Here is a 26,680-nt window from a genome sequence, read left to right as displayed (position 1 = left end):
ATCGTTATGTTGAGGGTGTGTGCTCAAATGTTTTACAAATGGGATGTGCAATCAAAAAAGTTTGGAGACCAATCATCTGGAGCTTCAAATGTCTTCCCTTCCAAAGATAACTTCCAGTCCCTTGCCCAGTGCCAGGATATGTGTCTTGGATTTTTTTTTTATTTTTTTTTTAATCCAGAGCATTATCTTTGTTATTTAAGCGTTCAGTCAGACTCAGGGTTTGTTTATAAATTCCAAAGGCAGTGTTTTGTGCTCTTCAGAAGACTTGCACGGATTTTCATAAAGTACCTTGATCTCTTGCTGACTGCTTTTGTTAAAAATCTGAACGTTTCTTCTTGCTTCCACTGAAATCTTTTGTCTGGCTTTCCTTGACCCTGAAGTAAATCCTTTATAAGTACTAAATACATCGTGGTGAAGTGGAGAGAGATTTCTTTTGCATCTTTGACCTGTATCACCGTGTTTTTGTGAATCTCTTTGGATGTGCATCAGGCAGACAACGAACAGATTAAATGGGGATGGCTGTGACTTTTAAATGGTGAGCTAGCTGAAGGGTGGTCCTTGGAGCACACAGCAGAACATGCCACTAACTCTGTAGTGCTCTTCTTCATCTTGTGCTCAAGGAGAATTGAGAGTATTCTGGTTTGGGATTGCAGTGATAACAAGGGACTGCTTTTGTGCCTGCTTCCCGTTAAAAGCTCAGCTTTTCTTCGTGCAGCAAGTGATCGGTGCAGGTGCCAGCAGAGCGAGGTTGTGTGCTTTGGGGTTTTGGTTTTGTTTTTATTCTCTGTTCGCCTCATTTAGTCGTAGCTCTAAGGCAAAACGTCCCCTGGTCCCTGTGTGTTCAAAAGGAACCAGAACAAAGTGCTTCATTCCCCAGATTGTTGTGAATGAGGCAAAATTAATTTGAAAATATTTAGGAAACTCAGAGTTTTTTGCTAAAAAGAAAGCTGATGCAAAAGTGTAGAGAGGATCTTCGATGATGTAAATAAGGGAAGACCCTTGATCTGAGGGTGGAAGAGACATTTATGATGGAAACCCACTCTGTACAAAAGTATATTAAATAAAGAATAGAGAAGTACTCAGAATACTGTTTTTGTTAGATTTTTCAAAAATGTCTGCATTCCAGGCGGCGAGGCAGAGCCAAGAGAATTTATTGACACTGGAGTCTAGAAGTTACTGCAGTGATAGGCATGAAACATCTAAACAGAACAGTACTGGAGCTTTCTGGCTTTGACCGAAAAAGAGTGGATAACTGTTACTCAAACATCAGTAAATTAGCAATGTTAAGGTAGATTTGCCACTTTATTTCTTACTTCTGTACGTATGCATCTGACACAATATGCAAATGCCCTTTCTTTTCAAAAGAAATGCAACATACCGTTTTTCTGCAAATGAGTTTACTGCCTTGTATGCTGTATCAGACAGCGTACGCTTGCACTAAGCTGTATTTTCATGTATAATATTAAAATGTGCTGGCACTTACACGTGGCAGAATTAATTTATTAAAAAGAACTAATAATTGTGTTAATGTTCTTCTCTAACGGCAATATCTGACAGTGTTACAGTGAGGTCTTGCAAAGTTACATACATATGTAAACATAAGTTGCGTGGATATGTGTATGATGTGCTCCTAATTGGAAATAACTTGGTGACAAACCTGGGAAGAGACTCTGAGTTCAGGCTTCCAAACTCTCATCCTCAGAGGAAACCTGAAAGGCTGGGGAATTGTTATTTTCTTTCTCAAGTCACAGTTTGAAACTGTAAAACCTTTCATCTGCCTGTGCTGCAAAATATCAAATGTAGGGTGGCACTCTTCATTAGTTAATACTGCTAAAATGAGAATAAAATGCAGCTCAGGAAGCTGACACAGATAACTTTTTTACTCTTTTGAAGACTTCGGAAGGAAGCCAAAATTAGCCTCAACACTGGTTTTGCTTAAAAATGTATTTAATACAACTGGATAAATGAGAGAGGGGGGGAGAGAGATTCCTCCCAAACATGGGAATTGATGCTAGACAAGGTATTCATCTTCCCTACCTTAAAGCATTTATAGACCAGACATGGACACCCGAGGCAGAAGTGGTCTGTAATGGAGCTGCTTTCTCTCTGCTGCCGGTGAAGGGAGCCCTGGGACTAGGAGCCCCACTGTTCCTGTCTGGTTTTGTCTTAAGTGCAGTGGGAAGAGCCCTCTCTAGCTGCCATATGCACCATAAGAATGCCAGTTTCATTCTGTGACTGGAACACCTATTAAACTGGAACATGTTAAAATTAAGCTCACATATGGTCTGGTGTATGTTAAATTTCTCTTTTGTATAGAACAGTTCAATCCCGGAGAGACACTGAACTGTCCTACAAAATAAAAGGTTTTAGTTTTCATTAAAAAAACTATTCATTAAAAACCCCTTTTATTTATAAAAACAAACTCTATCACTTTATCTTAAGTAGTTTTTATGCTAGTCATTATTATTCTACTGTGCTTTATTTTGATTTGTTAAAATCACAGCAAACAGATCACAAATATCTTGGCTCAGATTCTGGACAGTGTTTTGAGTGTGAAGGTGGGTTTTGGTAACATTCCTCATCTGTAAATTTTTGTCTTCACCCCTGAAACTGCTTAAAAGTGCAAAGGATCAAGAATGTTACTGGTTTGGTTTTGTGCTGATCACTTGAATGAGTTCAAGCTGGATTAAGCTCTCTTCCAGACCACTTTCAAATCAGCAAGTTTACTTTATCCAGAGTCTCACAAAGGGTGAGTATGTGCCTTACAGCATACCTTGTAAGTGAGTGTGCTAGGAGCAATAGGAAAGAATGTGTGGATTGAGAATTTCTAATAGGAATCAACCTGCAATTTTATACCCTTCTTTCAGCCTGCATATGTAGGAGACTGGGAAAACAGGACAAGAGCATCATGAGCTGTTCAGTGCCGAGTCAGACATGAAATATTGTGTTAAAGTAAAAAATACTGCTGTGACTTTCACTTAAACAGGTTAGTGGATGGTCTGTGTCAGTCATGTGTAAGGCACTGGTACAAGTGTTTGCTATGATCCCAGTAAGAAAGGCACTCAGACTCTGTGAGGTATTGATTAAAATATCGTTTATTGGAACTAACAAGAAGGAAAGGGAGAACGGATAACCTTATGGCCCTTCTGATGCTGGGAATCCCATGCTGTGCAGCATTGGACAGACCTCCAGTCGGGGCACAGCACAATGTGCAGAACCCCACACATGGAGGGGTTCGCTGGCGTGACGGTCTTCAGCGTTCTTACAGGAGTTTCTTAGAAGAAAATTTTATTAATAATTTCTGGTGTGGAGCAAAAGAAAGTTTGCATGAAAGCATGCTGGTTCACTTTAAGATGAAGACATGGTGGTGTAATCACTGGTGTGAGAGCTGCCTACGGAGTCCTCTGGTATGATTAACTGACCGAGTTTATCCGGCAGCCAGGGTGTATGTGCAGCACAGGCCTGGAGGCTAAGTGCTGTACACAGCACAGGATAGCACAGCACAGACCTGCAGCTGCTCAGGGTAACTCTTCTGTGGATCACGGGCTCTGCGTGCAGCAGCCTCCTGGTTAGGATCAGTACAGTACGCAGCAGCCTGCGGTGTTCCTTCCTGGAGCAAGGGAAAGGTGTATCTCTCAGCTCTCAAACGGCTGCTGTTCTTGCAAAAGGGCAGTTGACCTGATAATTTGCAGTGGTTCCAGCGGCTTCCAAAAAGGCCAGATTTTCTGTCTGTATGCACACTGTTTGCATATTGAACCAGCCAGTTCTTTCTAGACACTGTTTCATACCACTGACGGGTTAATTTCAGCAAGGAGTACACCCTCCAGAGCTGGTGTGCAGTTTGGTACCCTCCAGTTACCGTGACCCTGGCTTGCTGGCTTTCAGCATAAGCATAGAAAAACATACCCTAAAACTGGGCAATCTGTTGATTAAAATGTACAGAAGAGAGCCTAAAAGAAGAGATAAAACATTTGTTTGTGAACCAGAATGATGATGCAGAATCAAATTTTCCAAGGAAAGCTGTTGTTAGCAATCTGATTTATTAAACAGCCCTCAGTGGTGGGAGGGAAGTTCTGTTTGAGTTTTTCTTACTCGGTTGTCAATGTTATGTTTGTTGCAGCTTTAAAAATGTTGTGTTTGTTTCTGCTTTCAAAAGTAGGTACAAAGTAGGGAACGAGTATACAATAAAAGATACCTATATTTCAGAATATGCTGAAGGCTATTTTCAGATGCAGTGCAGGGCTAGAAGAAATAGCCCATTATCCTATTCTGAAATGGGATAAATTTAACCTCCATGGCCAGCATATTCCAGTGCTGCTTATCCTCAGTTTTTCTTAATACTCTAAACTGAAGTTTTTTTTACCCCAACTTAAAGCTGTGAGTAATCTTTTGTGTGTATGTGTGAAATTGAAGAACAGTTTGTCACCGTTTTCATTCCTGTAACATACTAAATATCCAAAATTTGCTGTTCTCTACCACCACCAACTTAAAACTAACCAAGTGTGTCTTTCCAGTTTTTCACTAATGGAACATGTGTTAAGCTGTGTCATTTTGTTCCTTTGGAATCGTTACGGTCAGTTTCCACCTTCAAGTATGGGGTCTGAAGCTGCACCCAGTTTATCAGCAGGGAGATTCATAGGGCAGAATAAAGCAGGATAACATACTATTGTCTCATGCTGTGCATGACATAGTTATTAATATACATAGCAGCCAGATTTTCTTTTACTTCTTTTGCACCACAGCACAGTTGGTTCCTGGTTTTGTCTTCTGTAATAAACCTGAGTTTTTTGCAGTGGGCTGCTGAAACAATTGTCCCCTTCTGGCCACCACCACCCCCCCGCTTTTTTTTTTTTAAACTCACATGCAATATTTTCTACCTGTCTCTACTGAATTTCATAATACTTATTCCAAGCATTTCTCCATTTGAAATTGCAATCCTATCTCCCAAAGCATTTGTAACCCCTTTTGCCCTTTAAACTGTGAACTAAATTCACAGAATTTAGTTCTCTGCCAGTCACTAGAAATTATTAACTGTCATCAGGGCCTCACTTCATAGGGCTATCCCAGCTGATACCACATTATTGATCCCTACTTATTGAGAATATTTTTCATTTGTGCATCCTTGTTATTGTCAATTTACCTTTGGCCTTTCTCCCTGTTTTGCCTGTGAGGTTGTTTTGCAGGACAGTCCAGCATCAGACTTCATGGCATCTAATAGCTGTCACAAGAGATTACCAGGAAGACAAAGCCAGGATCTTCACAGTGGTGCCTGGTGGGAGGGCAAGAGGTGATGGGTATAAATCGAAACGAGAGGTTCCAACCCAATATATAAGACCTTTTCACCATGAGGATTGTTAAGCAAGTGCAGCAAGTTGCCCAGAGAGGTGGTGCAGTCTCTACCCGTGGAAGGTTTCAAGACATGACTGGATCAGGTCATGAGCAGCCAGGTCTGATTGCCCTGGTTTGAGCAGGAGGCTGGACTGGAGACCTCTAATGTCCTTTTATGTTTCTACTCTTTCTCAGATCCCTCAGAGCTTCTATTTTTGCCCTTTGTGTTTGTCTTTCTCAGATTTGACAGTTCTTGTTCATATCCCAGAGACTGGTTTCAGCAGTTGCCTGTTTTCTGTGGGGTGATCATTAGACCTTGTTGACAGTGTATCAAAGATGTGTAGCTCATTTCACCAGCTGTACAAAGCTTTAGGCTCCACCTGATTTCTTTTGAAGTCTCTATTACAATGTGACATCAGTTGCCAAATATGTTGTCATCCATCTGCAGTTTGCTGGTGGCAGTGGTGCTTCTCGGCAGTGGCATAGCCACAGTGACACTGTAATTGTCACTTCCTCAGCTGTACTGCTGTACCTGAAAGTGAGTGTGAAGGCAGGGAGAAGGGCCATGCAGTTACCAAATGAACCTCCTCAGTGCCCTACAACTTCATCAAGCCTGTGCTTGTGTCCTTCCTGTGGCTCCCAGCTAGCTTCCCGGGCTGGTGTCACATCCTGGGGCTCCTCTTCGAAGGAAGTTAATGGATCAAGTCCGTGCTACACAAGGGGTGTTGTAGGTTGAGACTAACTGGCACAACAGCACCACTCGCTTGCGGCAGTGTGTCTGTGAGCATTGTATGGTTTCAACTTTAATGAAGTGATCAAAAAAGCTTTTATGCTGAAATTTTCTATAGTCCTCAGTGAATGCAGGGATGCATGTTCCCATCAGTAAATGGTCAACATACATCACCTCCTCCCACTTCTTCTGCCACCTTGGACCATTTAATGTTATCAAACCTGTCCACAGAACTGAAAAACAGCGGGGCACTCCCTGGCTGCTGGAGGAGAATAGGCAGTTGCCTGCCCCTGGGGAGAAGCAGCAATTTTTCTTTCCTCTGATCCTGCATTTATCCATCTGTTTCCTATCCACCGTGATGCTCAGGGGCACGCAACTGGACGTTCCCCCCTCACCCCCTGCCACCACCTCGCAGCACAACACTTCCAGGGGGACGGGTGCTGTTCCTGCCACGCTCGCCGCACTGGGGGGAGCGATGACTGGTTAAAAATAAATTTGGGAGCAGATGGCGAGGCAGATTATTGTTCATCCTAGGGCGATGATGATGATGTGCCAGCTAACTGCTGGTTGTCTATCAGAATTAATCAGGAGCTGTTGTGGCACATGATCAGTGAAGCCACTGCTCCCCCTGGGAAAAGGGAAGGAAGAGGAGAGAAGCAGCTCTGTAAAATGAGTTAATGAGTTATCGGAGAAGCACCTGTTTTTGAAGATATGAGAAGTTTCTGATGGAGAAAAGAGTATATAAAAAGAAAAACAGGAATATTTTTAGGCTTTGGGGTTTTTTTTAATGTACTCATACACTTTTATATATCTGTAGGTATGCCTAGCTCCTAAAAAGCAACTGGGAAAACTTGGTCACTTGCTTCTTCCTTTTGTCTCGGTGGAATTGTAGATCATCAGAAATAAAAACATTTAAGAGGTTTATAGGACCTTTACGAGCACTATCTATACGGATAGTGTGAAACATTATCCGTGGATGTGCCTGGTTTGGATTTGTGGTCTGTGTCAGAGGAAAGGACTTGACACTTGCTGTGCTCAAAACACTTCGTAAACGTTAATTCTCTATACACTCACAAAACAGACCAGGCGAGAGCGGACTCGGCCCATTGAGCTGAAAGGCAGTATCAGAAGTGCAGCTCCAGAGTTTTGATGCTTTAGTGATATGAAGGGTAGTTTATCCATGTTACCATTGTTATTTTTTTTTGCTGTTTGACAAAAGAGGTTAATGAAATGGTGTAAGAATTAGCAGATGTTTTGTTTGATCAAATTCAGAAATAAAATAAGGAATACATTTTGGGTTATTGTTTTGTAATGGAAATCACGAGTAAATTGCCATCACTTAGTCCGCTTAGATAACCCGTCAGTCTATTTTATTAACCTTGTAACAGTTGTTAAACTAAATTACTTATTTTGTGTCCTCAGCTTCTGTTGTCCAGGCTATCTGTCATGGCATGTCCTTTCAGTGTACATCCAGTCTGATGTCCAAAGATACATTTTGCTGGGGTGTAATTTATGGAAAACTTGTGGTTTTGTTTTGGAAAACATTTCAGGTGGTACGTGAAATACTTTTTATCTAAGACTGTCGGGTCTGTACAGTCTACCTTAAATAGCACGTTCTCCACAAAGATACGTTATAAAATACAAAAGGTGGGATGAAATTTGCTATTTCTTCACATTTTTTAACCGCTCTTCTTTTCTTTTATGCTTTGTTTTTAAATGGTAGTGCTGTTTTAGGTTGTTAAAGAGGTATTTCCTATGCAAAATAGTCTGAGGGCTCTGTCTGAATGTAACAGACGTGAGAGCAGAAGACAAGGCAAGGCTGAACTGAGCTTCTTCAGCTCTTGTTTTTCAGGTGATCTAATTTGAGAGGTTAGCAGTAAGAAGAAATGAACTTAAAGCAGAAATAAGATAGAATGACATAAAGAGAGGTGGTCGCTCTGGACGCTCAAAATTTGCAAATGTCAAGGAGGCTTTTTATGGCTTTGTCTGGCATTACTGTAGGCTTCATCAGTATCTCTCTGTAACAGCTCTGTGAGCGAGATGGCAAATCACTAGCGGGTTATCTGCAACAGCAATGTTATCTTTAAGTCAGAAACACTGTTAAAACACTCCTGATACTAAAGAAGTCCTTTTCTCTTGCTAGTATTACATATGATGAGAATGGAAATAAATTACTGGCTTATTTTTTGTTATGCATAGGTCAGGCTGAACTGGAAAACTAGTCTCGCTGGTTTTGTTTCTGATCAATTCTCCTGTGTGCCGCTGCAGGAGGGCCAGACTCTTAGTATTTTGCATCCTTAGCTTCTGAAACGTCCTGTCTTACTTATTTTTTTAGTAAGTGAAAAATAATCCCAGAAACCAGTTTATTTCATTGTCCTTGCCTTTCCAGACTGCTTCTTTTGGCATGCAAGTTGCTGGAGTGAGAGGATGGTTTAAAGAAAGTTATGTGCATGTGAGATGGCTTGCTCTTTAAATCTTTTAAGTGTCTGGATGCTGGTAAGATGGGGCTATGTACAAACCCTGCAGTGTGGAGGTGCCCTTGGTGAGTGTTACTCATTTTTACCATGAAACCTGTGATGAGACATTGCAGTGCAGAATGCAAAAATTGCCTTTAGCTGTAGAAGATATTTTTCCTATAAAAAGAGCAATAACTGAAGACAGCACCTCCTTTCCAAGCAGGTAGCGGGGGTGAGAGCACTGGGAATTTGGTCTTTGAAGGGTTGTTAGCAGAAATCTTGTTTTTTAACAAGTGCCCATGGCACTTGTGGCTGTCTAACTAGGCCAGGCTGTCGTTTTAGTCCCTCTCACCTCTGTAGGCCCCTGTGGTTCCCATTGCACGAGTCAAAAGAAAAGAGATAGATAAGGTCATTCTCTAGGAAGGTAAGAGATAAATCCCACCCCCTGTTGCTTCGTTCTCTGAGGCAGCGTGGGAGAGAGCTACCCAGACCTCAGTCCCAGCTTCACAAGAGATCCAGCTCGGTATAATGGGCCAGGATTTGAGCAGCCCCATCAATTTCTCCTGCACGTTTCACCTGGTGCCCTGTTATTCCCCCTCTAATTTCTTTTTCTGACATTTTTGTAGGCCTAGTGTGTGTTAGCTTCCTTCCCTTTCTGCTCCAGGTTACCTCCTAGCATCTGTGCAATTCTGCCACTTACAAACTGCCAACTTTTTTCTCTCCACGGCAGTTCTGGCACCTTCCCGCAGTCTGCAGCTCAGCTCAGTCCCGGGGAGCCTTTCTTTCCATTTGCTCTCTATTTTCTACTTAATGAGAAAACGGGGTCCTTCTGCCAGCCACTGCCTTGGCCACAAAGTGCTGCCCGAGCTTTCAGTGCCGCTCCCATCACTCTAATGTGGCTCCGCATGGATGGAGAGGGAAGAAAGGCGGTCAGGCGTGGAGTGCATCGTCTTTGGAGGAAGCTTTGCCATTGTGCTTCTTTCTGACTTCTCTTTGCTCCCTTCTGCTGGCTCTGGCCACAGCACTGAGCGCTGGGTTATGCACAGGGAGCCCTGCAGAAGGGATCTGGCTCGACTATAGTCCTTTCCCAGCCGTGAGAGGTGGCCCTTCATGCAGTGTTACTTAAACTGGTTCGGGGTGTCTCATTTGGCATGCCCAGTTTTCACAAGGAAGGGGGAAAAGATATTTCCTTTGAGAGTAAAGATAAAAGAAGAACTTTTGCATGAAGGAATTTTTAGAAGGCATAGCATTAAGAAGAAAAGAGAACAGGGAGTGGCGTGACTATCCAGAAGAATATCAAAGGTGCAAAAAAGAATACGTGGATATTCCAGTTTTCTTGATGGCAGGTAACAAGTGAGGCTTCATGTGATAAAATGTGAAAAATATGAAAAGAATAAATAGATTTATAAAATTACTGTGTAAGGGAGCAGTTTAAAAGTTGGGTCTTCCAGACAAAGGGTTTGTGCACAAGTCTCAGAGGAGGATCTGTTACCTTTTGTATAGCTGAGAAAACAAGTTACTTCAGTAGAAAATGCTAGCTTGCATCCTTCTTCGTATTCCCAGCAAAAAGTGAATCACAAAAAGTCAACTGGAGAGCAATACTCATCACATAGTATTGTATATTTTTGTAGTGCTTGGTCACCTTTCAAAAACTGCAGGCTGGGAGCATGATGTCTTATACCAGTAAATAGCTGGTGAGTGCTGCCCATGAGATACTCCAGACCTTCAGGAAGAAGGGTAACGTGACGTCTGTTCTGATAATAGACCATCTTTGTTCTTAAGTAACCAGCTTGTGAAAAACCTGCTTTGTTCGTTGTGAAGGGCCTCCAAAGCCCCTCGGAAAACAAAAAGGGAAAAGTAGACTGAAGAGCAGCTTGTCCTTATGGTGTTGGCTCATCGTGCGACACCATGGAAAATAAGGCTGGAAACAGCACGCTGCCTTGGAGCTCGCTGCCTGCCTTCCTCTCTCTTGCCATTGCCAGCGGCTGCCATCCCAAGGCCCACCACTGCTTGAAGCACTGCTATGGAAATGCATGCTTCTGACATTGGCCCCATTAGCCTCTCAAATACTGCCTTGGGATGATGGTTTAAGGATTTCATTCTTGCTCTTTGTTCTTAGATAAATTTCTTGTGTGTACATGAGCAGATTTGCAAGAAAGACAAAGTCTCAGCATCCACAGCATGTTCCCTTGGGTACTCTTCTTTTTAACTGGAGTTGATTATAATGAGGAGAAAATGACATTTTTATTTTTTTTTATTAATCTGTATTGTTCTTTGTTGGCGGCACTAGTATCTCTGTGGAGGAAGCTCATGCAGTGGGGAATTTTTCTTGCCACACATTAACTCTGAAGAGAATTTGAAAGTAAAGGTTTTCGGTTGTTGCCATTTCTGAGCCATCATCTATTGAATTCGAAGCCCTTTTTGACTACAAGTAGCATAGCAGGTGTGCCAGAGTTGTAAAACTCTCTCCCCGGGGAATCTGTTTTCTGCTACTAAAGGGATTCAGTAGTGACAGCAAACATGGAAGGATAGATCTCTTCCAGAAAATCAGAAGTGTTGGTGTGATTTAACAAATGGATCTCAGGTATGGGAAGTATTTCATGTTTGTCATTGCCTGGAACAGGGGGATCTGGAGTGAGGCTGAATGTTTTTCTACCTCTCTTTCCCCGTCCCTAAATGCTTGGGATTTTCAGGGAAGAAAAATGCTGTCCTTATGTATGCAAAGGTGTTGCCAAGGGTGTCTTATGTCAGCAATTCCTACTTTTATTGTTAACAGCAGGGTTCATTTTGTGCCGAGAGGGTCCAGAACAAATGCTGGACGCTATTCTTGGCCATCTGTAATAACATCCCAGCACCAACATTTTTCCAGATTATGCCTGGGATAATGTAACTGCCTGAGTAAAATCCGCTCTGCAGCTTAGCAGAGAGACCTTCTGTTTCCAGGACTGCCAGTCCCTCAATTTTTATACATTTACACACTGCTCTCAGGGAGAATAAATAATACATGAACATATGCACTGGCCAAGGGAAATTTTCTTCTGATTATAGTGAGGCACTGGTTAATAGCAATTATAAAATATATTTCTTTCATCTTTTGCTAATCTTGCTGTGTGTTTAAGAGTATGCCTTCATCTCTTTTTTTTTGTTGTAAGTTGCCATCTTGTTTTTATTTGTTAAATAAATTGTTGTGATCATTTTTCATATGTTGGTGAGTTGCAGTTTTGAACCCTCTTGAACATGTTTCTGGCAGAATTACCTCATCTGAATCAGAAATAGTGCTACTGCATAAGTGCCCTTAAATGCTGTCTGCTATATCTATATTACAATAATAGAAGCTTTGAAAAGAAACTGGTTGACATTAATCCCAAATTAAATGTTTACTCTCTGTTTAATACCTGGTGGGCAAGTCAATACTCTGAATCTATATTAAACAAGAAAAATGTTTAAGCAGCATTATTAAGGCTCAAAATCAGGTACTCAAAAGTCAAAGCTGTATCTTGGTGTGCATATATTATGAAATGGTGTTGAATTGTATGATCAAATACTGGTTTTTGCACGTGCTGAATTCATAGAATAAACCTTTTTTGAAGGCTGATTTGGAGGGTAGAGGTGTATAAGACTCCTTCTGAAACCTGTAACACATGTGGGCTAGACAGTTAAATGCTGTCCCGAGGACCTGGATTTTATCCTCCTGCCTCCAGCATACAGTCCCATTTCATATTGAACAGGTCAGTGAAAACAAGCTGCTTGCACGTGAATGATTCTTGCTCATTCTCTAATTCACAGAAACCTGTCTTAAAACCTTGTGGTCTCATATCGAGAAGTATCAATCTCATTGCTGTTGATTTAGTGGATTTATGCTAGAATATGTACAGGCCTGGGTGAAACTAGATCTAGATTTGGGGCATATAAAGTTAAAAGGAATTTTTTTTCCTTCATTTTGGGGTCTTGATCCCATTTGTAAACAGTAGATAACACAACTTTCTTAGGAATTCAGATACTGCAGAAAAATTCATAGAGAGATTAAAATCTCTCTCCAGATAACAGTATTAGTTACATTATTTGTTCCTAGCCCCCTTTCTAGGTGAACTGCTGTGCTTGACATTTTCTAAACACGCACTCCACATGCTTCCTCACTCATCTGAGGCAGAATTGTAATATAAAAGATGTTTTAGCAAATTTCAGTTTCGGATCTGATAATACAATGCGTCAGGCAGCCTTTAGTATTAGTTGTTGCTATCCTTCCTGCCCATAATCCTAATTGTATGTGCCTGGTAGTACCTCTTCAGGAAAGAAAGAGAGGGATAGAGGAGATGCTGTCTTAGCCTGCTATGAAGAGAGCTGACAGTTTTGGGGGCAAGATGCTGTATTTAGCAGTCCACATTCATATCTACTCAGGCCTTATCTGGTGAGTCTCACGATTTGGTTATTGGTTTGCAGGGGTGCTGTGTACTTGGCTTCAGACTACAGCCGCCGTGCTGACCGTGTACTCTGGGCAGTGTTGCCCTGTGTACTTTTCAGTTCTCTGCTTTCGGACACCACCCAGGCAACTAGCGATAGGACAAGAGGACACAGCCTCAAGCTTTGCCAGGGGAGGTTGAGGTTGGACATTAGGAAAAATTTCTTCACAGAAAGGGTTATTAGGCATTGGAATGGGCTGCCCAGGGGGGTGGTGGAGTCACCATTCCTGGATGTGCTTAAGGAAAGACTGGACATGGCACTTAGTGCCATGGTCTAGTTGACAGGGTGGTGTTAGGTCAAAGGTTGGACTCGATGATCCCAGAGGTCTCTTCCAACCTGGTTGATTCTGTGATTCCGTGATTCTGGATTTGCTCTGTCTCTGCCCAGGGTTACGCATCTCAGTTGCAATATACCTTATCTTCTCTATAGTTTGAAATTTTAAAGCGAGCCTTTTCAGACTGTTGGGTTGAAGCCTGATGCATTTTGGGTTTCAATGGCAAAGCTGGAAGTTTTATTCCAGAAGTGGGATTGGCAAATCTTCCCAAAATGCTGACGTTTCCTACACATGGTCCAGTGTTTATTCTTGTGCCGTAAGAAACTCTGACAACAGCATCTGCTCTGGGCTGTCCCAAACAGGACTAAGATAAAAACGTTCACTTTCTGTGTCACGTTTCAAGATGTGAAACCCAGAGTACTGCAGTCAACCCTGGGCTGTGGAGTGTCCTCAAGAGCTTGAGACCCAGCGGACCATGAAACCTGTCTCAGAAAGATGAGATGTGGCATTACATTTTATGTAACACACTGTGCTCTGTAATTGGCTCTTTTAATGCATGTGTGGAAACACTTAATTACTTGCAAGAGAGAATGGTATTGCTGTGGTGTTCAGGAGACAGATTTTGTTGGTGGGTTTCTATGTTTTTTGCCTAAAACCACTGGGTTTTTGGAAGTGAAATGTGAATACAAATGTACTTGGGACTATAGGTCTCCAATATGGGGAGAAAAGAGAGATGGGGCCAGGGAAGGCTACCTGGTAAAATTGACAGGAGACTCATCTTTCCTTGGGGCAGGATCGAGTTTCTCACTCAGACATACTGGGTTGCTTTCTTGTTGAGATGCTAGGGACAGTTTAATGAGGGCTGAGAAGTCTGTTTAAGTCTGGGAGTCACTTAAAGATCAACAGCTCCTACAGTCTAATCTGCATTATCATTAATCAGGTTAACAATCAACTGTTTTAACAATTAGCTCTGTTACTAGCTTGGTCCATTAAGGTTATTAAAACTCTCTTTGTTTCAATTTAACCCCTCAAGTTGCTACTTCTAGTAGGTGAGTATCCTTGTATCCTACTGTGGAGTATGTTATGGTAACTAATGATCCAGGTCTATTGTAGCCACTTGGCCTGATATTAATGATTCAGGAGAGAAATGCCTTTTAGGTGCTGTCATAAACAGTCCTCTAAATTTTGAAAATCAATGAGAAATGAAAGGAAGTTAATGATAATTTGTACTGACAGCACTGCCTATTACTTAAGTTGCTAAGTAGTTCCATTACATGAACTTGGATTGTTTGCGGAGGGCAGGCGTAGGAATTGCTCTGTGTTTTTTGTTCTGTTCAAAACTTCGTCAAACACTTACTTTATGCTGAGTTTTTTCTATTCTATGCATCCAACTAGGTTTAAATTGCCTAGGAAAATTTAATCAAAAAACAGTTTGGCTGTTTTGAAGAACGGGCTGATGAGAAAATGGAAGAGGAGAGCAGAAAAATGTATATTTCTTTGCCCGTGTTACAGTGTTCTGAATGACAGGTTCTGCTGTGAAAAGATCTTTAATGTCTCTCGCTTGAAACAGGGGATTAATCTGATGACCAGGGCTCAATTTAAGAAGCAAAATTAGCTGATCAAAGAGCGTGGGGCAGAGAGCCACGGGAGTGGGGAGAGGCTGAGATTGGAAAAAGCAGCCCAGGAAAAGAAAGTTGGACAAGGAGGTCTGAGAAGTAAGAGAAGCCCAGGCTGAGAAAGCAGGACTAGATAGACCAGGACTTGCTAGCAAGGAGAACAGGACCATCAGAGCAGGGAAAAGCCAGGAACTGGGATGGGAGCAGATGGGAAGAGCTGGGTAGGAAACCTCAGGCTTGGGGCTAGCAGGTAGGATAGCAGATTCCACAAAGCACATGTCTCCTGAGAAGCTAGAGCAGGACCCAAGGTGTTTCCTTCTCATCCTCCCTTTGTTGCCAGGAAGCAAGCTGGCAAGGCATCCTGCTCCCCCCTGCAGCCGATCCACGAAGCAGTAGCAGGTTGTGATCTTCTCTCTCATTTCATTCAGTCAAATGGCGGAGGCCTGTGTGGCACTGAGGGCTCCAGGTCTGCAGATTAACCATGTGGCTGCTGGCACAACATCACATGGCAGGAGGCGTTTGTCTGGCTTCCTGTCGGTAGGAACTGAGGAAACTTCTGTCCTTTCCTCGAGGTCTTAATACTCAAGGTCTTAATACTCTCTTTTTAACATCAAATGAAGTACTCGGGGTTAGAGTGCTGAAATTAAAGAGGCTTATATATCCTGTAACTTTTTCTCTGCCACACAATTTTTTTTCCCCCAGAAAACATATGCTTTGCTCAGTAACAGAGATGAGCTGTGCACATATAATACACTTTTTTTCTGACTTGCTGCAGAATAAGGAAAAACATGCAGTGTGAAGAGTCAGGGAATTACTTGAAGAAGATGGCTGTCGTAGCCACAGGAACATGATCTGATCCTCCAGGCCAGCTGGTTTCTTTATGGTCTTGGACTAGTCATTTTGAGCTAAACTTTTCAAAGGCTGTCATTAGCTGTTGTACCTAACTCGTTTGAGATGCCTGATTCTAGAGCCTGGAAGAAGATCGGTAAAAATACTGCACACACTTTTCTGAAAGAGGAGTTTCAGAAAAGCATTTCTTAGGCATCTCAAATCAAGTACTGCTCAAATCAGCAGATACTTCTGAAATTGTGCCATCTGTGCCTTAGCTCGCTCTCCGTGTAATGGCAATAGTGCTGCTTCTAAAAGAAGGTTGTGGGAGATTTTGAAAATAAATTAGCTTAATGTTTTGTGATGCAGTCAAGAATAAAGAATTGGATGAGGATGAAGGCTGGAGGAATAAAAAGGAGCTGAAAGATTCTAGTACAAAGTACAGTGTCATGCACGTGGCATCTAATGCAAATGTCTCTTATAAACGTGGAACTCATCAACTGGGAAACTACAAAGGAGGAAGAAAGATCTGGGAGCATTGCTAGATCTTGTGATAATTGAGGCAGCACTTCCATGATTTGTTACACTGTGATCTTAAAAGGTCTCAGTGGCAATCAGAGAAGCACTAACGCCATTGGGCTTTTGGGAGAACTCATCTGGACACTTGTATATACTTCAGCTTTACAGCAGAAAGACGAGAGCGAACTAGATAAAGTGCCCAATGAGGCTGATAGCATGGTCAGAGGAATGAGTGGCCAGTTTTAAAAGGCAAAGAAAAATGTGTGGCTTATTGGGGCTTGCAAAGTGAAGGTGGAGGCATGAGTAAGACAGCAGCTTGTAAATATACCTGAAGGATTAAGAGCAAGATGGAAGCTAGCTGAGGTATAGTTTTTGGCAGAACAGTAAATAGGTTTGAAATGAATGGGAATAAGTTTAGGTTGACAAATTATAAGTATCAGAGTAGTGAGAGTCTGGGGCAGTATCCTAAAGGACAGAGTGGAAGGAAGACACCTTGGGCTGGAGATGAGGCTTGAACCTTTTGAGAAGGGTGTGAGCAGGACCTGGGCTCAGACTCAGGAGGCAGTAGGCAGTTACGTGTGTTAATTATAGCAGATGCAGCACGCACGCTTGGACATCGTGTGTGCGATGTGCGTGGGCCATTGACCTTTTCTTTCTCTCGAGTGAAATCAAGTCATTAGGAATTATCTCTGAATATGCTGGCCCTGTACTTCAGAGCTTGAGCTGCTTTAATCTTAGTATGCCTTGGGGAGCCAGATTACCAGTGTATCTGCCCTGGCGAGTCTGGGAGCAGATGAGGAGATCTCTTTCAGATTGCTGGTTTTTAACATGCAGCCAGAGAGTGTACTCTCCATTAGCATTTCCAAGATGCAGGAAAGCCTCATGTCTGTTCGCCCCAGGATATCTCTTTGTCCTGGTTTATGCAGCATATTTGAATGGAAAACTATCAGATGTGTGAGGGCTGAAGGAAGAAATACATCGTTGGAGTGGGAACATTGCCATTCTCAGCCTTTGGGTGGCCTCCACTTCATGTCTGTCACATGCAATTCATATCTGTAAGGAACATGGCACCGCTGATGTGATGTGTCACTGCTGATGGGATGTGCCATGTCATAAAAGCTCTGGTGACATTTTGTGACCTCTTAAAGTCTAACGAAAGAGGTTTCAACATATAAATACCATCTGCCATGGCAAAGCAACTTCCCAGTTCTCTAATCACATACGCTTCTTGTGAAATGCTGCATCACCTTGAAAAAAATCAGCATATTAAGGGAGGAAGCTTGTCGTGTCACTAATTCCCAAATTCTTTACATAATTCATCTATTAACTTTTTTTTTGCTTATTAAGAACCCTGAGGGGTGGAAGTTGCAGCAAATCCGTGATAGCTTTAGGAGTTCCGTTTCATTAGAGCTGTATTTACTTTCTGATTTTTTGGTACTCTGAATTGGAACCATTCTCCCTACGATTTTAATCTTTTGCAAATGCTCATGGGGTTCACAGATGGAAGCGTGAAAAGTCTGAGCTGTCTCAGGAACATGTAACAGGACTTTTGCGGGGGGCGGGGGGGGGGGAGGCGTATAAAAAGAGGAGAGTTCTCCTCATTAACCTGTGTTTGTTCAGTTAGTCCATTATGGGAACTGAGATGTGCTAATTATTTTAAATTGATTCAACTTGCTTGCCAATTTGTTACACCAGTAGCCTCAGATGTGGGATAAGGAGACCAAACTTTGGCTTCAATTTTTGCTGGGCTGACAGCTTATATAATGTACAGTTTTTGAATCAGTAGGGGCAATTTTTACAGCCTGAAAAAATAAGCAGCCTGTTTCGTGCTTGGGTGGGAGAGAAGAGCACTTTATCCACTTATCCTTTACTTTGCATACTGCTATTACTGGGTGCTCTAGCTTTTACGTGTAGATAAGACAAACTTTCTAAAGAGACAGTTCATTGCAGGAAATGTGTACATATTACAGGCCACATGTACAGCTCACTCGCATTAGTTTATGAGCAACAATGAGCAAAAACTACTTCAGATGGTGCCGAGGTAGAAAACTGCATCTCTCCAGACCGTGGTGAGAGGCAACAGATCTACCTCCTGTCATAAACGGTGCTTTTGTGTGTTTTCCAAGAAGTGTGCGAACACTGTCTAGCCCTCCCAGCCAGCAGTGAAGAAGTTGGGTCTGTTTTTATCGCTGTCTTACAGGCAGAGAGAGAGGTACACTGAAAAATGAAGTGACAAGACTAGCAAATCTGTGTGAGCAGCAAAACAAGATAGCAGAAGCCCTGGCTTGCCAGCCTGTCTCGTTACATCATGCCCGTGTGCCCTGGGCAAACCCCATTCTTTCGACTGTGTTTGTACACAGCATCGGTGATACAGCAGGCTTCAATACTGATTCTAACTCTGATTTTTAGACATAAGCTTATCATTTCCCTGATATGACCTATCCTCAGGCTCCCTATTAGTAAAAAGATCTTTTCCTTTCTTCATTGGGGTATTGAGAGATGATGCTAGATGTGTATAGGTGTCACAGAATGGATAAATAAAAAAATCACCCAGGGCCAAGCATCGCTCTGGATGTCAGTGTTCTGAGGAGGCAGCAGTACGTTCTCAGTCCAGCACTTGCAAGGATAAGTCATTACACTGCGCTGCTCCCCTCATAGTGGGCCATATGGTAAGGTCCTACTGTGCATGTACTAAGGGTCCTACTCGCAGATGGAGTGATGAAGCTGAAAAGCCTGCTGTGCAGGAGTCCAGTAGGGTTTGTTTTTGTAACTGCATTGCCATGCAACCATTTCAGTGGCCTTTGTGTTTGACCTGTTTTTATGGATCCTGATGAGGTCTGTAAAACGAGCTTATTCTTAATTGCCATTCATACAATTCTTATCTTACCATTTTTAACTTCAAGAAGTTAATATGAGGGTTAGGTGAGATAAGTTTTTGCCTTTGCAGCTCTGCAGTAATGATTATTTTGCAGGTTTTGGCCCTGAAACAGAAGGAGAAGCCATCTTTTTTTGCATTAGTTGCGGAGTGAAAATGGTTGTACTAGCAGTTACTGCAGAGTGGTTGGTGCAGTGTGAAACTACACCCTGCTTCATTGTGAAATTAGCCTGTTCGTGTGGCCTGGGAGGTACCAGTGCAAGCACCTGAAACAAACGATATTTGAACTCCTAAGATTATATTGTGAAGCTTTTTATCACAGCCCGGTCGTAGCTGACATTTCAAATGTGCAGCAAGAAGGAGGGAGTGAGATGAGGAGATGTCTCAGTAGAGGTACTGCAGCCCATCTGGGCTTTTCAGAGCGAGAAACTGTACCCAACTGGGTATCGCTGGATGCCATCAAAATGCTTGCTTTGTTGTCTGCTTAAATAATAGCCAGGTACACTGTGTGTGGGAAGGGATTGTCAGGGGGAGAAAAGCTATTTAGCATCAAGCTAAGAAAACGGCAAAGCACCGCTGTTAGGCTGCACAAAGATCCAGGCCTGCTGCGTTCCTTCCAATGCTTAGCAACTTTTTTCGTTTTAGGAACTTTCCGCTGTACTTTCTGTGAGACTGAAGTGGAAGAAGACGAGTCGGCGATGCCCAAAAAGGACGCAAGGACGCTCGTGGCAAGATTTAATGAGCAGATTGAGCCCATCTATGCGCTGCTTCGTGAGACGGAAGACGTTAACTTAGCGTATGAAATCCTCGAGCCAGAACCCACAGAGATTCCTGCCCTGAAGCAGAGGTGGGAACGAGCCCGGTCTTCTCTCACTGTGCTGCTTCCTTGTAGTGCGTTTGTCTGCTCTGGGAGGCTTTCCCAAACCTTGTGCAGCCTCTGCTTGCAGCACCAGCTATGCAAGCAACTGACAGATTCCCCAAGGAATGTGTGGTTTATAAGGAGACAAAGGACCACAACCATTTTTACTGAACCAGGCAGATTACTGTTCTTCTGGTCAGCCTCCTGCATGTGGTTTTCTGTGGAGTGGGGTACTCAAATTACCTGCTGCTTGCTGTGCTGCAGCTGGTATGTATACAAGCCCTTGCCCCAGTATTTCAGGAACACAAACTGCAGCCGTTTGGCAAAGCTCTGAAGGTGCCATCTATACTGCTTTCTTTCTCTCAAACACTTGTCTCTTTCATCTATTCCTTTTGCTTCTACCCAGCTTTTGAAACTAAACTATCTGCATTCTACATTTTGCATTTCAAATCCACATATAACAACGTTCTAGTTCAAAGACATTACTTGTAATAAGGGTATTTTTTTTTCTTCTGATTTTCTCCTACTTGTTACACACCTCTTCTTTTCAGGAGGAGACCATGTGATAGTCAAAAACTCTTTTAAAATGTTCCTACCCATGGGAAATGACACTTTCTTTCAGAACATTCCTAGCTGTACGAAAACAGATGATGTTTAAATAATGCAGAAAGATGTGGGGAGCTTGTCAGTTCTGTCAGCTGTGGTGAAATGTGATGCACTTCTCTGTTTAAAAAAATTAATTAAACTCATGGGGAGGGGAATGTACCACAAGGAGAAGCATTCCCATAGTGCCTTGGGGTGCCTGGCTTTAGTTATGGGAGAGCAAGCAGGATACTCTTTTTCTCTCAGGCTAACCTTGAGAGAGAATGTTCCTTGTATATTCATGCTAGACAGTTTCTAATTAATATAATAAAAAAATCCTTGTCTATTCATAGTCCTTTTATCTAGCCAAGAAGGTAGCTAATTTTCCTCATCATTCTGATAGAAAAACAGAAGCAGAGGGGAAGAGATTTTTTCCAAGGTCACTCACCATGTCTTTGGTGATACAGGGAGTCTTTAAGGCCTTTAAGCCCAAGCTGAATCCCTAGACTTTGCTTTAAAAACCCTTTTCTGTAGTTTGGGTAGTAGAACTGGGATAACCCCACCAAAAAGAGAGCCATTTCTCAGTCTTCCCCTTCAGTGCACGCAAAATTATCACAGCAGAAGCCTGGTGCAGTCCCATGGTTAAGTAGCAGCACCCACTTACTTGACTCTTAAATACTTAAAAAAAACTGTAAATGATTAATTACTCTGTGCAAGGAATGACAAAATAAATAGGCAGCTTTTTAAGTGCTTATTTGAACACAACTTGCTTCATCACATACAAGGATTTAATTATTTATTAACTCTTATTAATTCAAAGCAGCTAATTGCATGAAAGCGCTTCTGTGAGATTTTTTTTTTAAAGTGCCAAACCCCGGGTTATTTATTTTCTCTGTTTTTATGGAGTCTGGAGTGTCTGAAATCATTGATAAAACTGACATTTGATGATTCTGAAACAAACAGAAAAGGCCACAAAGTGCCTGGATCTTCTTTCTGCACCGACACAGACAACTTCATGTGCTTTCAGCAGAGTTACAGCTCTAAGCGACCACACTGACATTGCATAACTGTTATTCACCTGCTGTGGGAAACTGGGCAGATCTTCGTTTATATCTTTCTAGGAGGCCATTAATTTTCTTAATCTCAGCAGAGCATGAATTAGCCCCACGGGTTGTGAAATAAACCTGTTTTACCTAAGCCCTTCTCTGTGGTTTTCTAAAACAGATGGATTTTAATATCCCCTCCATTTTCTTATGTTAAAATAGCATGATTTTATACAACAAAAATCTTCACAGAATTAATTTTTTGTGGTCATGCTATCAAGGACCATGGGTTATCTGCTGTGAAGTTGAAGCTCTTAACAGCAGCTAGGTGAAAAAAGGTTTTATTTCAAACACAGCACAAAATGATTTATCCCCATTATGCAAGACCTTTTCTTAATAGTCTGGGCAGGATTGAGATGAAAATTTCAAGTTGTTTCCCCATTGCACGGTGTGGTTTCTGTGGGCCATACCTCAGCTATGTCAGGGATTATTTATGTCACCTTCAAAGGCAGCTAACCACTCATGAAGGGATTTCCATCAGGGTAAAACAACTGATGGGTAACAGCAAATGTAGCCACATCTGGGCCACTAAGTGCCACCGCCTGAGCAGTTCCTGGTTGCAGGTGTTGCAAATCCTGATTTAGGGTCCTGCCAACTACGCCGGTTTGTCACAAATGAGCAGAATGCACCTCACTCAAAAGAGAGAAGTACCAATATATTTCAACACTTGATTAATTACTGCATGGAGTTAGACTCGAGTTAGAATGATTCACACAGAGACCGGAGACGCAGAAGGGTAATGAAGACCCTCTCGTTGAGTCATGAGGTTCAGAACAGACCCCCTTGCTTTCTAACCTCCTGATGGAGTTTAGGTGCAGCTAGATCCAGTCTTAGTCTCAGACTTGGTCAATGGTTTATGTCTAATGGAATTATCTATACAAAGTTTATAATAATATTTAATAGCTCCATGGATCAATAATGTTTCATTAGTATTAATTCAGCATGCTGTCAGTCACTTAATCAAAGATCTGCTGTTGGTCAAAGGTCTCTGTGCCTTGAGGAAAGACCTTGAGAGGTGTCCCAGCTCAAGGGGAGATCACCACCATGCAGCCACTCTGCCTAGCAGGGACAGCTCAAAGAAGGCTCACTTAGGCTGTCATATTTATGGAATAAAGGGTTGGGCTCGTAGTCAAATTACACATGATGAGAAAGGTATGCACGAGACTCCTTGTACCTGCAACTTTCTTTGTTCCTTGATAAATGAGCCTTGGAAAAGCCACCCACTATTCATGTGTTAATCACACGATTGGTGTTCCAAGCTCATGCTCCTTTGTGGGTTTTCAGAGAATGGATTGAAACGAGAGGAGTTCTTGGCCCAGTTATGGCTCAGGCCTTTACCTGCTTTGGAGCCGTTACCAAACTGCTGCTGGTTTGGTTAAGGGGTCGAGTGCATCTGTTGCAGCAGGATGGCCCTGCAAAGTCTAGACCTAGGTGGGGGAAAGCAAATCTTGGATCAGAGAGAGAGAGAGATTTAGGAGTGCACTCCTTCCATCTGCTCTGTGCTGCCCGTAAGGCAGCTCACGCATCTGGCCTTTTGCTGGTGCCTGATCCATGGTGTTTAATCCTGCACTTCGGAACAGGGTTGCTGAACAGTGAGATCTCTTCTGGCAGTAAGGTGTATTCCCCTGGTCACGTAGTCTTGAGGTTGCTGACTCCTACCAACAGTGTTGCTGAAGATGCGGTTCCACAAACAAGGAGGTAAATTGAGGCACGTTTGCAAAGCTCACCAAGGTCTGAAAGCAGACAGAAAGTGTCTAGATGGTTCCACCTAAGTGTGGGACATTGCAGTAGCTGGTTTAAAGTAATTCATACTGTAGGTGTCTCTTAGAGTTGTTACCTTCATTTTTGAAACGTTTCTGACGTCATGGAATAAGTGTCTTGCTGCTAAATAATACCGCGTAGGAAAAAAGTCCCGTTTCAGGCACACTTAGAGGGACCTCTGTGCAAAAGTATTATTAGGCAGTTCCTGGCACTCCTGAGTATTTAGCTGTCACGCTGCAGTCGTGGGGAGGGAGAGCTTGAGGGAGAGCTGCATTGTGTATCTTGTGAGGAAAGCGGATTACATAAAATCGTCAGGGAAACGCTAGTTAGAGATTTCTGTTGTGTGGGAAGCAGAGTGGTGCCTGTCTTGGAGAGCTGAAAGGTACCAACCCTTGAAATAATGCACTGGGAAAACGGTCTCTGTGCAGTTCCTTAGGTTATATAAGCACTACATGTGCATGAGTCTTCTGCCCCAAAATCCGAGGCTGCTGTGAAGCTCTCCTAGCGGGGCTGGCTGCAGGAGAGAACCAGTTAGTGTGTGGACACATGCTAAAACGGATGCTGTGAAGTATTTTCCTAACACACCCCAGCAAACTCACTGTTGGGAGGCTGTGAGTAGCTGAACACAGCAATATTTTTTACCTGGGGAAGACAGGTGGTCACCTACCTGCGTATTTTCCCCTCACTGTTTACCCCTAAAAATCCAGCAGAATTAGCTCATCAAGCAGTGGTTAAGTCCTTGTGGAATTAAAAAAAATGGGTATTACTCAGGTCTTCTCCAGCTGCAAACTTATTTTAAGCTTCTCAGTTGGAGGAAAGGTCGTTGAGTAGATAGCAGTGGCTGAACCGTGCTCACTGACAACTTCTCTCAGCTCAGCTGGCAGCAGAGCAGGGACACTGAGTATCGTTGGTGGATTTGCTCTGGACAAGAGGAGGAGTCCCAGGCAGGGCTGTTATCCGTGAAAAGCCGTAGGTAACCACTGGCAATCAGATGACTGAAATTATATGGCGGGGATGGGTGCAGTCTGCAGTGGATCTGTTTCTCTGAGAAGATAAAATATGATTTTGAAGTAGAGGAACGGTCACGTTTGGCTTTCCCCACCCAGAGAGCAGTGAGTTTCCATTCCCTGATCAACGCATATGTAGCAGCACAGGCCAGAGAGTATTTTAGGCTCATTGCCATCCCTGTGCAGAAAATACTCCACCTGATGTCCTCTTCCTGTCAGATCCAAGCAGGAATGTTTCTTTTCTCCATCGGTCTCCTGAGCTAGAAGGGACCCTGGAGGAAGATGTGCTGGCTGCAGCTCCTCAGAAAACAGAGGGCGAGGCTTTGGCTGTCGGACCCTTCGCATCCATCATCACCTTTCTTTCTCCAGCTTTTCCATGATGAAGACAGTTCTGTCTTACCTCCTCCCACACACCATCATCACACAAAGCCCTTTGCCCAGCCCTAGTCCTCTGGTTTGAAGGTGCTCTCTCATCTTTCTTTTCTGCCTGGACTTGACAGTCCTCCCAAGGCTGTGTCTGTGGATAGTACAGGTCTTGTTACACAGGAGGTGTGACTTAGCATGGGCATCATCTCTCACAATTCAAGCAAAGGTTTGAGCTGTGGTTTTTATGGTGACTTAACTCTTTCACAAGTCCTATGGTCGGTAATGGTTCACAGATCTGAGCACGCTGGGTCTCTGGGCCTATCATGTGACTTGTTTAAACTTTAGTGCTTTTTTTTAATGCAGTATAGGGTTGCTGTGAAAAGGCCAAAAAGAGACTTTCCCAAATTACTGTTCAACTGTGTTTTGCTGCTGTGACTTTTATTTCAGGGTATTCTGGGATTTTATGTTTGTTTTTACATGAGTGCATCAGCAGCCTGAAGTGCTGTCTCTTCTCTTCAGTGTCTGTTGTGGAAGTTGCCATGGCCTCATGTAGGGTTTCCCATTAGAGACCCCCAAGTTCCCCAAACAGCAAACTAGTGTAGAAATTCCTGGCACCATGTGTTAGAAATCAGAATGAAACTTCTCAGTGCAGGTCATGGGAGATAACTAATCGTAGTTGAAGTGTTGCAATGCTGGCTGAGGAAGGGCTCGTTCTGAGTGCTCTGCTTTTTTCTCTCTGACTTCTATGTAGCAAGGAGCGTGCAGCTGGTACTGGGTCAGGGACAGCAGCTGGCCTCGCCGGTGGACACCATCGGGAAGCATGGAGTACAAAAGGACCATCGTATGAGGACTTGTATACCCAGAATGTTGTCATCAGCATGGAGGACCAGGAGGATCTTAACCGGTCTGCAAGTGAAGGAAAGCCGGCCAGAGAGAGACCGATTTGGCTACGGGAGAGCACGGTGCAGGGGGCTTATGACCCTGATGAAATCAAAGATGGTAAGAAAATTCACAGAGCAGAAGTACTGCTCTGCTTATGTGATGCTTTTAGAGTGCTGTTAAAAATATGTTCCCCTGTGTGTGTACAGCTGCTGCTCCCTACGCTCCAGATTTTGTCTGCTCCCCTCTGCTGTGCAAAGCACCTGTGTGTAGGTAGATGTAAAAAAATCCTGGTTTATTAGATCCAGGATTGAAATCTAGGTCAGTAAAGCTGATTACCAACAAAATTGTGCTCCTAAAATGTTAACTATCTGTTACGTCTTCCGCCTGGAGAGTTTATTGCTTTTGGACGAAGGTCTTTCATCTAGAAAGCTGCCCCCCCTAATAGGTCACTGCTGAAAAATAACATTTATTAACATTCAGTCACTCTGAAGCCTACCAAATCTACCAGCAGTGTTTTTGTGCTCCCAACCACCTTCTTGCCAATTGTTTTTCAAAATGTGGTTTATATGAAGAATATGTCAGAAATAAAGCTTCTGGAAGTACAATAGGAAGGTCTGTCACCATGGCAGGTGAGTCTTTATTGCTTTCTGTTTGTTTCTCATTATCTTTGCTTTTATTTTCATTCAGTTTGAGGTCAGGTTGTCCATAGACAATAGTCAAGGTCTTGTAACCACTAGTAGGAACATTCTGCTTTGGTAAGTGTGCTATTTAAGCTTGCACACTAAAAGTAGGAAATACAGACCACCTATGATTTTTACAAGAGTGAATCAATAGATACAACCTTCCAAGTCATTTGAGGAGTATAGAATGGAACTGGGGATGCCCTAGGAAGAGAAGGTAGCAAAAGGGCACCGCATGTCTAAGTGTGAGACCCTGGAACCAGTGCAATGCTCAGGAGAGGAGTGGAGTATGTAGGTGTAGAAGTGAAGAAAATGGATGTGAAATAATAGTCAGAAGATATTTAATGGTCTTG

The 26,680-nt window shown here is 42.8% G+C and overlaps 1 protein-coding gene across 2 annotated transcripts in view; it reads left to right on the top strand.

Moving 5' to 3' along the window:
- The window catches only part of GTF2E1 (general transcription factor IIE subunit 1), a 55,428-nt gene that overhangs the window by 24,781 nt on the left and 3,967 nt on the right, over nt 1-26,680 (top strand). For both annotated transcript variants that reach the window (XM_068417404.1, XM_068417403.1), the window contains exons 3-4: nt 19,733-19,934; nt 25,517-25,764. In XM_068417404.1, the coding sequence (XP_068273505.1) occupies nt 19,733-19,934; nt 25,517-25,764 (450 nt within the window). The remainder of the gene's footprint in view (nt 1-19,732; nt 19,935-25,516; nt 25,765-26,680) is intronic.

This window comes from Nyctibius grandis, chromosome 23 (genome assembly GCF_013368605.1).
Source record: "Nyctibius grandis isolate bNycGra1 chromosome 23, bNycGra1.pri, whole genome shotgun sequence".
In the NCBI taxonomy this organism is placed as follows: Eukaryota; Metazoa; Chordata; class Aves; order Nyctibiiformes; family Nyctibiidae; genus Nyctibius; species Nyctibius grandis.
The sequence above is the reverse complement of the archived record's forward strand: the minus strand, read 5'-3'. Positions and strand labels throughout refer to the sequence as shown.